The sequence below is a fragment of the Dendropsophus ebraccatus genome, chromosome 2 (assembly GCF_027789765.1).
Source record: "Dendropsophus ebraccatus isolate aDenEbr1 chromosome 2, aDenEbr1.pat, whole genome shotgun sequence".
NCBI classification, from domain to species: domain Eukaryota; kingdom Metazoa; phylum Chordata; class Amphibia; order Anura; family Hylidae; genus Dendropsophus; species Dendropsophus ebraccatus.
Window position 1 is genome coordinate 118,362,483 of NC_091455.1, and position 14,355 is coordinate 118,376,837.

Genomic DNA, 14,355 nt, shown 5'->3' on the forward strand with positions numbered 1-14,355 from the left:
ATATTGCCTTTACCACCATCTTTTTCAAATTTACTTGTTAGTGTTAAGTCTCAGGTTCAGCTTTTTCCTGCCAAAGGTATTTTAGATTTCATGACCTCATCATACAAAGCTGCCAACTTGCTACTAAGGCGCTGGGTAACTTATTGTCTGTATGTACTGCAGCACTGTGATTGTGTCTGCCTCAGTGGGATAGGAGATAAATCTGCAAAGATGATCATTTGGTGTGTACTACATGAAGAGCATGTACGCAGCACCACAGATTCCTGATTGAAAGAAGCGTCACTGCTTGCTGTGGATGATCACATGACCCACCTTCTGCCACTGGTGCAGACAGTTGTGTCAGGGAATGGGCTGGTTAGGTGGCTTCTTAACAGTTTGCTCAGAGACTGCCAGAAATCACAACACAAGCAGGAAAAGAAAAGGAAGTAAGTGGTGGGGGGCCGGACCACATCATTTTGCGGGCCTTATACAGTGCGCAGGCCAAACGTTACCCTACCCTGTAGAAGATGAATGCATAATTATTTTTTCATGCAGTTGAAGAATTTTTCTCAATGATTCAGCCATGGAGAACCAAAAGGCACATTGAATAAGCAAAACTAAATGATAAAGGTGATAAGTTATGCTGCGTTTACACACAGAGATTTATCTGACAGATTTTGGAAGCCAAAGCCAGGAATGGATTTGAAAATAGGATAGATCCCAGTCTTTTCTTTATGACCTGATCCCTGTTTATAGTCTGTTCCTGGTTTGGGCTTCAAAGATCTGTCAGATAAATCTGTCTGTGTAAACGCACCGTAATGCTAAGTTTACACGAGGCGATTATTGGCCCGATCGTACGATTAACGATTTCAAAGTAACGTTTTTTTTTTTATAACGATCAGCGTTTAGACGGTACGATATATCGTTCGGAAAAATCGTTTTGCGATCGCACGCCCGCAGCCCACCCCCCGCTCAACCGCAGCCCCCTGTGCCGCCCTGATCGGCACCCCGCCGCTGCTTCGATCGCCCCTCCCCCGCCGCCGCTCCGATCGCCCCCCCCCCCGCCGCTCCGATCGCCCCCCCCCGCCGCTCCGATCGTCATCTCCGCCACTGCGATCGCCCCCCCGCCGCTGCTCCGATCGCCACCGCTGCGATCACCCCCCGCCGCCGCTCCGATCGCCCCCACCGCCGCGGCCAAGAGCAGACGTTACCTGCTCCGCGCAGCAGGTCTTCGGACATCCCCAGCTCCCCTCTTCAGTGCAATCAGTGCTGCCTTGCATTGATTGGCTGAAGAGATGAGCCGGGAATTTCAAACGGCTCCTCTTCAGCCAATCAGTGCTCCTCTTCAGCACTGATTGGCTGAAGGGGATCTGTTTGAAATTCCCGGCTCATCTCTTCAGCCAATCAATGCAAGGCAGCACTGATTGGCTGAAGGGGAGCCGTTTGAAATTCCCGGTTCCCCTCTTCAGCCAATCAGTGCTGCCGTGCATTGATTGGCTGAAGAGTGGAGTCGGGAATTTCAAACGATTTTTCGATCGCTCGCCGCGTTTACACGTACGATTATCGTTCGAATTCGATCGTTATTGCGAAAATTCGCCCGATAATCGCTCCGTGTAAACCCAGCATAAGGGTCCATTTACACAGAAGGATTATCTGACAGATTATCTGCCAAAGATTTGAAGCCAAAGCCAGGAACGGACTATAAACAGAGATCAGGTCATAAAGGAAAGACTGGATTTCTCCTCTTTTTAAATCCATTCCTGGCTTAGGCTTCAAATCTTTGGCAGATAATCTGTCAGATAATCTTTCTGTGTAAATGGACCCTAACATATGTCAATAGCTTAGAATATTAATAAGAAGACTTATAAACAGTATATAGTAACATCTATAAAATTACTAACAGAATAAACTAGAAAAGCTTCACCAATGTTTGTCTGTTTTAAAACTGCTGACCAGAAATCCCCTGTTTTTCCAAATGTTATATACTTGTAGGCATTTCACAACCTTGTGGAGTTGCACATAACAGAGTAGACTCCAGTAAATATACTTTTAGGGAGGAAGTCATTAAAGTCTGCACCTGATACACATCCATAAAGAGGGACAAATATTTAGCATAAAACACCAGGTTGTGCCTTTACACAAAGGGTTGTGGTTGGCACCAAATTTACTTCAGTCTTAGTGGAAATCTACAACCTTTCTAAAAACCTAAATGTTCTTAAAACCATCCATGTAACACATTTATTTTTTGGTCTATAGAGTTCTGTGAGGTGTTATTTTTGATGTGACTAAAAATCAGCAATTATGCTCTTTGGAATTTTTTGTGCTTACGCTGTTTACTGTGCGAGATCAGGGATGTGATCATTTAATAGTTCCGGGCAATTTTGTACACAGCAATGCCAAATATTTTTTTGTTTTTATTTATTTTTTACTTATAAAATGGGAAAAGGGGGATGATTTTAACTTTTATTATGGGAGGGGATTTTTTTTATTAGTGAAAAAACTTGAGGGACCCTGAGGGACTTTTAATACAACTGAATTGATCTCTCATAGAGATTAATGCAGTATATACATACTGAATTCATCCATGAGATTATTGCTGTGGGCTACTGGAGCCCAGAGCAATGGAGTGTCGAGTCGGGATCAGCGTCATTGCAACACTGAGGTCCGGCCCTGGCAGAAGAATGGATCACCCCTCCATGATTGCATTGCAGGGGCAATCCATCCACTAGACCACCATGCAAGTGCTTTTGAAGTCATTTAAATGCAACTGTCAGTTTTGACTGCATTAAGTGTCTAATTAGTGCGCAGCGACTGGCCACTAATAGCCGAAACCCCTCTCTGAACCACCCTAGCAGCGCTACGACATACATATATGTCAGGGGTCGTTAAGGGATTGAAATCGCTTCTACCATTTATACTTGATTTCGGCAAAGGGACATTTAAATGACAGTAACACTTTAAGGGTATGTTCTTGCACAGTACTATGCCATTGCAAAGCATTGATCAGTGTTATCGGCGATCTTCACATAGAGCCTGCCTCCAGCAGTCAGTGGAAATTATCAGAGAGCAGGTCCTGTCACTGTTAATTAAATCCTGCACTGTTGAAGGGGTTAATGGTGGGCGGCCGGTAGCAGCCAGTCTTCACCCTCTATAAAGCAAGCTCCTGAGCTTGTTTCATAGAGCCCCTGCAAATAATGGTGTAAATATATGCCTTGCATCATTAAGGCACAGACTTCCATTGCATACATTAACGTTCATTGTCCTTAAGGGGTTAAAGATGCCTGAAATAAACATATATCCATCCTAAGATAATAAGAATGGTAATACTAAAAGTATTGGAGTGGATTAGATAGGACACTGACAGTGTTCTATGTTTCTGTTATCTCCGCAGTTGAATTTGTATTGATTAGGACAGTTTTATTTGCTGTGTGTTGGTCACTGGATCTGTTTTATGGTTCACTGAATGCTTAGGCTGCATTTGTTTTGGTCTGTTGGATTGTGATATAGGTTGAACAATTGAAACTGTCTAATGGATGGATTCAGGTCAGGGTGCCTTATATCTCTGTCTCTATAGCTATTATATTATTAGGTGATACTCATGTCTGAGCTTAACCCTTGTACATGGCTGGCCATGTTTTACATCTACCTCAAGTGTGTTCTTAGATTTTTCTTAATATTTGTATATATTTTACAGTATAGTACAGACCTGATAGAATTTCAGAGCTGCAAATCCAGAAACAGTGCTAGAATAGGGATGAGGATTAAAGGGGTATTCCATTCAAATTAAAGTTTTAGTATGTTGTTGGGAAGAGCTTAACAAACTGGCTATTCTTACCTTTCCGCACTCCGTTGTCCTCCTCGTCATCTTCGGGTCCCAGCTGAATGATCCCGCCTCCATTTCCGAAACAAACACATCTGGCAGTGACAGCCCACTCTGGCCATCTTAGTCATTAATTGGCTGAGTGGGCTGTTAGATGGCAGTGGAGGTGGGATCATTCAAGCAGGACCTGAAGATGACGTAGGAAGGCATCAGGGGAGCTCAGAAAGTTAAGAATAGTCTGTTTGTTATGTTCATCCCAAGGGCAGCAACATATTAAAACTTTGATTTCAGCAGAATACCCCTTTAAGTTTCTCCCTAGCCTGATTCTCTTTATTAGACTTAGGCCATTATACTCAAGGCAGTTTAGTCAATCAGAACTGAGGTGAACATTAGCACTGCTCAAAAATTCTAAAACCCAAGACATAAAATAAGAATTTTATTTCATTACATTCATCTCTTAAAACTATACCAACCTTTCCATTTGGTACAAATAAACCATGTGCATACAAAACCAAATTTTGCCAATTTTGCATAACATTTAACCCCCTCCCCTTTTTTGGCCGACACCATTTTATGAAGCATAATTTTTAACGTTTTTTTTAATTTAAAGGACACCTGTCACCCCCCGTGCCGGGGTGACAGGCTCTCAACCCCGTTAGATCCCCCTATACTGACGTGATCCCGCTGGGTCCCGCTTCCTGATGCGATCGGGTCACAGAGATATGAGCGCCCGAAGCCCGGCGCGCGCGCTGACAGCAGAGTCAGATGCCCATAGAGAATGAATGGGGAGTCCGATGCTCCGTCATTCTCTATGGACATCGGACTCATCTCTCAGCGCGCGCCGGGCTTCGGGCGCTGAAATCTCCGTGACCCGAATGGCTCAGGAAGCGGGACCCGGCGGGATCACGTGAGTATAGGGGGATCTAACAGGGGGTCGGGAGCCTGTCACCCCGGCTGACACTTTGAGGCTGTTTTTCTTTTTGTTATATTCCAACAAACTGTGATCCAGAATCTGGATTCGCTGCCGTAGCCTCAGCCTCGTTTGGTCTAAAGTGCATGTGCATCAATGAAATAAAAATAGATTAAATAATTATACATGTAAATATAAACATTTATATATACAAATATACATGATAAATCAAATCAACCCCAAGTTACATAATTATAGAGGTATCATCAGCAACATATAGAATGCATATATTTTATGCTGAGTCCACCATAAAATACTTCCATATGAACAGAGCATGAAGTCTTGCCAGACAGAGCTAGATAGATTATTATGATAACTCCACTGATCTTCACCTCAGTTTTGATTGACTAACCTACCATAGTAAGAATATGGCCTGCTTTTATGGTTGGCTTGTCATTGGTTTCCATAGAGATCATTGATTTTATGCCATTGAGTTATATTGGTTTTCAGCTAGGACAATACATCTCAATCAGCAATTGCTATCTTTTAGTGCCGAGCTTATTACATGATAAATACATTTATGAATCAGTATAGTGACATTGACATTCCTTTGTTACATCATCATTCATTCATTTTCCTATTTTCCCCAACAGGTGTGTGTGTAACATAGACTGCAGTGGACATAATTTTAATCCAGTCTGTGCCTCAGATGGAAACTCCTATTCTAATCCATGTATGGTGAGAGAGGCGTCATGCATCAAGCAGGAGCAGATTGATGTCAAACACCTTGGAAGTTGTACAGGTACGAAAAATAATAATTATTCTATGTAGAACATTCAGTACCAATTACAGTTAGCAGATGATGCCATAACTCGTATAGTAGAATTCTAGTGTCTTCTGTTGTATCTTCTGTTTCATGCAAATAACCTTGTTTACCTACATGTATCAGATATTTTATGTAATACTAGAAAATGTACCCGGCGCTGCCCGGGTATAAAGTGTTAGTGTGTTAATTAGATTTGTTCCAAAGTCGCCCAGGAGGCCAATCTATGCCCTTGTTTGTTTGTTTTTTTTACTGTAGACACTCCACCCCCGCAGGTAGCCCCCATAGTGTATACACTCCCCCTCTTGCAGGTAGCCCCATACTGTATACACTCCCCCCCTTCTTGCAGGTTGCCCCCATACTGTATACACTCCACCCCCGCAGGTTGCCCCCATACTGTATACACTTCACCCATGCAGGTTACCCCCATACTGTATACACTCCCCCCTGCAGGTAGCCCCCATACTGTATACACTCCCCCTGCAGGTATCCCCATACTGTATACACTGCCCCCCTTGCAGACAGCCCCCATACTGTATACACTCCCCCCTTCTAGGTAGCCCCCATGCTGTATACACTACCCCCTTCAAGTAGCCCCATGCTATATACACTCCCCCCTGCAGGTAGCCCCCATGCTGTATACACCCCCCCTTCAGGTAGCCCCCCATGCTGTATACACTCCCCCCTTCAAGTAGCCCCCATGCTGTATACACCCCCCCAGGTAGGCCTCATGCTGTACACATTCCCTTACACCCCCTTACTGTATACACTCCCCAACACCACCACCCGGCAGGTAAGCCCTTTACTGTATACACTCTGTATACACTGTACACTGTTAGGGTACAAGCTCACTGGGCATATCCGCAGCGGATTTCTCGATGCAAATTCACAGCGAGACCCGCTGCGGATCCCTGCCCTGTACACCCTATGGACAGACAAACTAGCAGCAGGATTCTCCCATTCATCTCTATGGGGCGCTCTTCCCCCTCCCCTCCTGTACATCTGGCGGGGACGGGACCTTCGCTCTAACCTTCCCGGCACCCTATGTATCTGTGTGCCAAATTTGGGGTCAAACGGTTCAGGTGTTTAGAAGTCTACACGGGACAGACAGACAGACTTTCATTTTTATGATATAGATTGAGTAGACATGCAATAACTGACTGATACATCAGCTGTTTCCACATATTCACAGCACTGTAAAGTGACCACACACATGCTGTTGCTTTAATAGAAATTATACCATACACACCCATTTAAGGGCATGGAGAAGTAGCAATCATTGAGATTTCTCCATTTGGATATTTATGGCATGTACATTCAATGAGCTATAAATGTGTGTAATGGAGAAACTCCTATGAAGAGTCAACATTAGTTTAGAGAACCACACATGCAGAGAAAGGGAAAAACAAGGTGCCAGTGTATACCCCCTGGCTTTGGAGCAAAGTAACCAAGTAAGAGGGGGCTTAGCCTGGCAGCAGGGGTGCTGCTGAGCCGCTGTCTCTTCAGGAGCAGTTGTTGTGCCAGCAGGGGTTGCCGCACAGTGCCATGCTTATTAGAGCAGAGACCTACTTATAATGAGGTTACCATGACATAGCAAGTGGGCTAAAATGTGTGCTGAGAAGCTTTTCTTCATTTATGTTGCATAGCAGTAGATCTATTTATGTTGATGTGCGCCCCATGTCTTTTTTCTGCATTAAATATGGAGCTGTGCATAATTCATCAGTGAGTTATTTTGTATTTATTACCATTAGTTTAATGCAAAGCAAATTCATGATCCGGCTCAGTTAGCTCTTCCCTGAACAGACCGGGTGTAGGAACACAGCACAGAATATAGGAAGAAAGGTCCAGTAAAGACTAACACGCCAAAGTCCACAAACTGGACACATTTTGAGCTATCAGTTACTCATGAGATAAAACTATCACTGAATAAAGCTATATACAGTATATGACAACATTTTCTAAAGTAGATACACAATTTGTAAAGACACAGTATGGCCACAGATATGGTAATGGGCTCTTATTTTGCTAGTAGAAATATTTTAGCATTGATTCCTATGGCAGTCTCTCACAAGATCTAACACTATTTTATATATTCAGTCACAGATGACACTATTCCACCTGGAAAGAAAGACGATGGCTTACAGTACCGTCCGGAGGTGAAAGGTAGGCCTTCTCTGCCCTGTACTTCAGAAGACCCCATTGCTGACTCTTCATTTTTCTCTCCGCTCTCTTTGCTCTCTGTATCCAGAACTCAGCATAAGGCTGCATGAGACACCTGCAGTCGAGCATAAATCTAATGTAAATGTTAGGATGACATTTTGACAACAGCCAGTTGTTGTTTTTGCAGAATTTGACTATTTTATGAAGCACATTTATTTTGCTGGACAAAGGGTACTTGTAGTGTAATACACAGACGTGTCTCAGGCTGTCACGGAGCTGCAATCACTCCTGAAATATATATTTGGGGAAGTCAGGTTTTGGAATGCTGAAGAGCAGAATAAAATGCTAGCAATTGAAAGTGGATACCATTCACCACCTACAGAAGCAGCATGAAGGACACATAAACATAAAGCTATTGATACCTGGATATCTTAGTTTTGTTAACATGTGGCAGGTTTAGAGGGTACAGCATAGGCTAATATATGGAATAGAGAAACTAATAATGCAGGAAAAAAACACAGTTGTCACTCTTTTCGTGTGCATTTCATCAGTTTGCTCCCTGGTGGCTTCTCCCCACCCCACCAGTCCTGAATAGATCCCTCTCTGACTGTCACCCTGGACTGGTATATTTATGTGGCTACTTGTGCATATAGAGGCAGTTGCAATGAGCGCAGGCTATAGACTTCTGACCTGCTGTTAGTTTCCCTTTAATGCTTATGCCCCCTTTCATGAGAAATGTTGTAATTACATTGACCATTTACCATTAAGTTTGCGTGTTCTTGTAAGTGTAAAGCGGTCAGCTTACTGCCATGTAGTGGTATGTGCACAATATATCATGTTGTTTTTGCGAAGACTAATTATTTTCCCATTTGCATCATCTGCTTGATGGGTAAACGTGACAGGGCAGTGCTTTTGAACTTTCTGCGCATTAATGTTTATGCAGAAATTTACTAACAGATGTGCGCTTTTTTTTTAATAGATTTTGCATGATGTATATGCTAGATATGTGAAACATGAAAAAATTTGCACTGATAGTAAATTCCCTCTATTGTTTTATTTCGCTTCTATTGAGCTTGAGTTATTTATTGAACCAAAAGAAATTCACTGTATTAGGTAATGTAGATCTACAGTAGGTTTAGTTCAGCATGTAAAATCATCCTTAGGCTCTTTTTATATCTTATTTATTTAATGTATATTTTGTGTATTTACCCTGTTCACCTGCCAATAGCAAAAAGTGTGCATCAGGCTGATATATAATATGTCCGTTTACATCTTTTTTTTTTTTTTTTTAACATGGGTGGCTACTTATGTCCTTGTTTGACTATACAATGGCATATGTTAAAGCCTTTTTTTCAGAGGGGTAACTCTGGAATTACGCCCAATATACTCTATACCTTCAATATAAGGCTCTAGAAGGCAATAGAACCTACTAATTGTTTTTCTTTACTTTCATTGACATCAACAAGCTCTCAGGCCTCAATGTAACCAGATTATTATGCAGTTTCTCTAGTTAACATAGTGTTTTTTGTTAGATTCCAGTGATCAAAGGGAAGATGACTACATGGGGAACTATATGCCATGTTCAGAAAACTATAATGGATATTGTGTGCATGGAACATGCGAATTAAGCTATCCAACACAGAAAGCATCATGCCGGTGAGTTAGTATAAATGTACTTTAAGTTAAATTCTGAAGGCCATTTTGTTATTAAAGGGTTCATTTAAGATTGATGGTCAATGCAGAGGATTAATATCTGATCAGGAAGGTGCTGCCTCCTTCCACCTCTGCTGATCAGCTGTTTAGGTGTTCTCCATTCATTGTGTATGTTTTGAAGCCATGGCACCCTGCTGTTCAGACATTAATAGCCTATCATTTGGATAGGTAATCAATAACAATTGCCTAAGAAAAGCCTTTAATTTGACAGTGTTACAATTGTATGTAGGATATTCCCTTTGATCTTAAGAATAAGGACACAGAGCACGGATGGAGTGCTGCATAGTCCAGGGAAATATATTCCCATTTTTTGGGTTTAGTGAGGTCCCAGCAGTTGTATTCCTACCAATCTGTTTTTGTTCTACTAAGAAGGAGATTTATCAAACTGGTGTAAAGTAGAACTGGCTCTGTTGCCACTAGCAACCAATCAGATTCCACCTTTCATTTTCCAAGGAATCTGTGAAGAATGAAAAGTGTAATCTGATTGGTTGCTAGGGGCCATGTCACTTCCTGGAGCGGAGAGCGGTGGCAGCAGAGAAGCATACGCTCTCCTATAGACAGGCGATGGCACACTAAGTGTACAAAGAATAGTAACATTTTAAGCAATACTCTTGAGACTCTAGTAGATTACAGTCCAAACTTTATCAACAGAGCCTGGATAACAGTCTCACCTCTTACAGCATTTGTATGTTGGAGGATTTTAAAGAGAACCTGTCACCCCCCGTGCCGGGGTGACAGGCTCCCAACCCCCCCTAGAGCACCTTATCGTACCTGATCCTTCCGGGTCCCGCTTCTTGATCCGGTCGGGTGCCGGAGATGTCAGCGCCCGAAGCCCGGCGCGCGCGCTCCTGAGATGTGTCCATCACTCATAGAGAATGACGGAGCGTCGAACTCACCAGTCATTCTCTATGAGTGTTGGACTCATCTGAGGAGCGCGCGCGCCGGGCTTCTGACGCTGATATCTCCGTCACCCGACCGTCTCAAGAAGCGGGACCCGGCGGGATCAGGTACATATAAGGTGCTCTAGCAGGGGGTCGGGAGCCTGTCACCCCGGCAGCGGGGGTGACAGGTCCTCTTTAAGTGGTGGATACAGAATGATCATAAATGTAGAAATTCAGTTTAGCTGTATAAAAGTACTGTATGCTGCAGCTTATATATTTTCATGGTCAAACAATGTCATTGAAAACAGAATGAAATACTAACACTGTGTCCATTATTGTATTACAAATTACAATCTGTCTTAGAGAATGGTTACTATGACAACCCCAGCAAATACCACTCCTTTTGTAAGAATAATATGGCGATGTTAAGTAGTTCTTTTATTAAGAAACCTTTGATGTGATTGTCTATTGTATGAATGTGCTCTTATTATAACTGGTGTTATTATAACTCTCTAATATCTAGAGTAGTGCACATTATAAGGCGTTGTTCTGGAGATAACAGACACATTACATAGTCAGGGTAAAAGCATCTACTGTATATATTCAGTGGCGTCCCTGCTATTTTTTAGTTTTGAAATCTGAACTTACTACTTCTGTTGATATGATTTGCTCAAATCCTCGAAAAGGTCCTATATTATTAATTCTTCAGCGACTATAACTAAATGCTCAATGCTTTGTAGGTTCCCTTTATTATCAGGTTTATTGGCTATGTAGGAAGAATAGGTTTTCATAGAAAAAAAAAGTATCCAAAATCATGATAAAATATGACATACTTAAAGGGCTTATGCAGTATCAGAAAATTGTATTTAAATAAATCACCCATATAGTGTTAATAGTATTATCACACATTGTAATGGCTTCAGCGTGCCTTTGTGTGCTTCGCCTCCTGACGGAAATGAAAAATAAAAGAACTACAAAATGTGTGTTGTCTCCCAACTTCCCAACTTCTCCCTCTCTTAGTAGACGATGCATCATTCTCTGATGCCCCAAAAGGCTTGGCTGGATCTGATCTCTGAGCTCTAGCCCCACCCCCTGACTAATGTTAAAATCTCAGACCACCCCTTCCAGCCTGCATCACCATCTCCCTGTCATATACACAGATACCGATATATATATATAGCTTTAGTAGGACATTTAGGAACAGTGAGGTGTGTGGTCACACCATGCTGACTTGTGACAAATGTTACAGAGCAGACAGAGACAGGGGCAAGAGAGCAGACAAAAAGTTAATACATCTTGTGATCCAACCTTAGGCTGGGTTCACACACAGTATATTTCAGGCAGTATTTGGTCCTCATGTCAGGTCCTCATAGCAGGTCCTCATAGCAACCAAAACCAGGAGTGGACTAAAAACACAGAAAGGCTCTGTTCACACAATGTTGTAATCAAGTGGATGGCCGCCATTTAACGGCAAATATTTGCTGTTATCTTAAAACAACAGCCGTTGTATTGAAATCATGGCAGTTATTTACAGTTATATGGCGGCCATCCACTCAATTTCAACATTGTGTGAACAGATCCTTTCTGTGTTTTCAATCCACTCCTGGTTTTGGTTGCTATGAGGACTGAAATATACGTAGTGTGAACCCAGCCTTAAGGTGCAATGGTCTGCAGTTTTAAGTAGGGAAATGGCAGGAGTGCTGGGGGAGGGGAGTAGGCAGGGGGGAGGACTGTGATAAAAAGCAGAAGAAAGCACTGCACATAAGCAATGCACATATTGAAGACACATGTTTTTTGGTGGTTTCAGAACACGGCAAACATGTAAGCAACGTGGTGTGCTTCTGCAGCAATTTTTTTTTACCTACTGTATGAATACCATTATATGTATGCTGATGCAGATCCTGTCAAGCCATGTGACCTCCGCTCACATAAACATATGGCAGTGTCCACACACAGTAGACTTGAAGAACAGTCAGTTGAATAAAAGAAAAGTGTCAGCAAGGCCTATAGCAAACAATTGGGTTTCCACCATTATAGCTATTATTTAGGAGGCTATCTGAAAATGTGTAAAACAGTGTATTGCAGAGAAATAGAAGCAAAGATTTTGTAAATGCTACCAATTGGTAAATACTGCAGAACCCCTTTAAGAAGATTTAATCCGCTTGGACATTATATTTAACATTTCTTTTACACATCGGTAACCATTCGCGCAGTTTTCATTCTCAGTGCAGGTTTTTTGTCAGACCCAGAAGACCTAATTCCTTTCTTCTGTTTTCTGACGTAAATGTTTTTATAGCAACAGGAGAGATTGCAGTGTTTCTTTTGAACAATCCCGTCAATATTGAAGTCCTTCATTTACACATAGCTCTGGCGTAATATGGACACACTGAGCACAGCCTTCTTCATGCACCAGTGCTTTCTCAGCCACGCTGCTTGCTTGGATGTCTAGTTCATGTTTCATGGTTGTCAGGTTTTGATATCTGTACCTGCAACTATAGATTTTAAAGGGAATAATGTGCATTGGCAGCTTCTTGTGAAGTAAATGCTGCTCATATCTTACTCAGAACAGCCCATCATAGTAAGAAAAAGCTGCGTCAGATGTGGAGACAGGATCTAAAAAGAAAATAAGAGCATTCAGATTTACTTTGGTGAAGCAAAAAGAAAATATATAAAATGATGACACAGAGGGATGTAATTCATTAAGTAGTAATGTCGACATATGCCTAAGAATGCCACAGTAGAACCCAGCATCTAAGGCTAAACAGTTGCAAATTATACCGTAATATTATAGCTTTTTACGCCAGTGTAGCTCCCCTTTAAATGAGTGAAATCCTAATAAAAGAGATTGACAAAACAGGGTTATGTTTGTACAGCTATATGCAAGTGGTGATGATGCAAGACCAGAAGAATTAGGCACATAAATTAACACATAAATTAATACCAAGTTCTAATTCCATGCATATATTAATACAAAGTACTTAATCCATCTACCATTTAATTCAATAGAAAATAATGAACTGTGCAAAAAAAAATTGGCATGTCACTTCATTCTATGCAGTACCGCAGTGAAGCTCCTATTGAAGTTAATTTCAGGACAACCCCCCTTCATGCACTGACATCAGTGCAGAAAAAGGCATTGCTCAGCACTGCACACAGGTAAGGTTTCTGCCCGTGTGCACATGGCCTAACACTGTTTCTGAAAAGCCATAAGGTTATGAAAACCCAGAAAATAGCAGGTGTTGCTAAGATCTGTGTATGATCACAGTTTCAAGCACCTAGTTCCAATGTGTGGCATACTGGAGGGCTTTCAACAGTCCACAAGCGAGACTGAAAGCTCTTTTTTAGTCACAGAACCTCAGAAATCGAATCAAGTCAGTACCATATGAATTTGCATTGTTTCCTTTTTGTCAACATGCTAGTTATCCCTACATTACAAAATGAGAGGGACAGAATCTTTGAACTGAGAACTCGATTTATCATTCTGGCAAACTGCTACAGAGATGTCCTCACTGTACAACATTGCGTGTCCTAGTGATTGAAAGACCAATCATGAACTGGAATGACAGACACCAACAGGTGCACAGAGGCGAACCTCTGCACGGACAGGCCATCAGGTTTGAAGAATGGTGCATTCTGTACTATAAGTGACATTAGACATCACATACCAAGCCTAGGGAGTCAAACAGTGCCTACAAAAAACATCAGAAGATGTTTGAATGACATTGGGCTACAATCCAGATGGCCAGCTATAGTTGTTTCATTGACCTCACACCACCACTCTCAAAGGCTATCATAGGGCAAAGCAAAGCAGCCAAGGAGACTGGAATAAAGTTCTTAAGTCTCCTTAAGCCTTTGAGGACCAGGCCCAAAATGACCCAGTGGACCGCGCAAATTTTGTTCTTTGCGCTTTCATTTTTTCCTCCTCCCCTTCTACGGGCTCTATCACTTTCAGTTTTCTATCTACAATGCCATGTAAAAGCTTGTTTTTTACAGGAATAGTTGTACTTTGTAATGGCGTCTTTTATTCTACCATAACATGTATGATGGAATTCCAAATATATTATTTATG

General features: G+C 42.0%; 1 protein-coding gene across 2 annotated transcripts in view; it reads left to right on the plus strand.

The window, feature by feature from the left end:
• TMEFF1 (transmembrane protein with EGF like and two follistatin like domains 1) overlaps positions 1-14,355 on the plus strand; it is a 186,453-nt gene that overhangs the window by 161,132 nt on the left and 10,966 nt on the right. For both annotated transcript variants that reach the window (XM_069960267.1, XM_069960269.1), the window contains exons 6-8: positions 5,363-5,511; positions 7,630-7,695; positions 9,225-9,348. In XM_069960267.1, the coding sequence (XP_069816368.1) occupies positions 5,363-5,511; positions 7,630-7,695; positions 9,225-9,348 (339 nt within the window). The remainder of the gene's footprint in view (positions 1-5,362; positions 5,512-7,629; positions 7,696-9,224; positions 9,349-14,355) is intronic.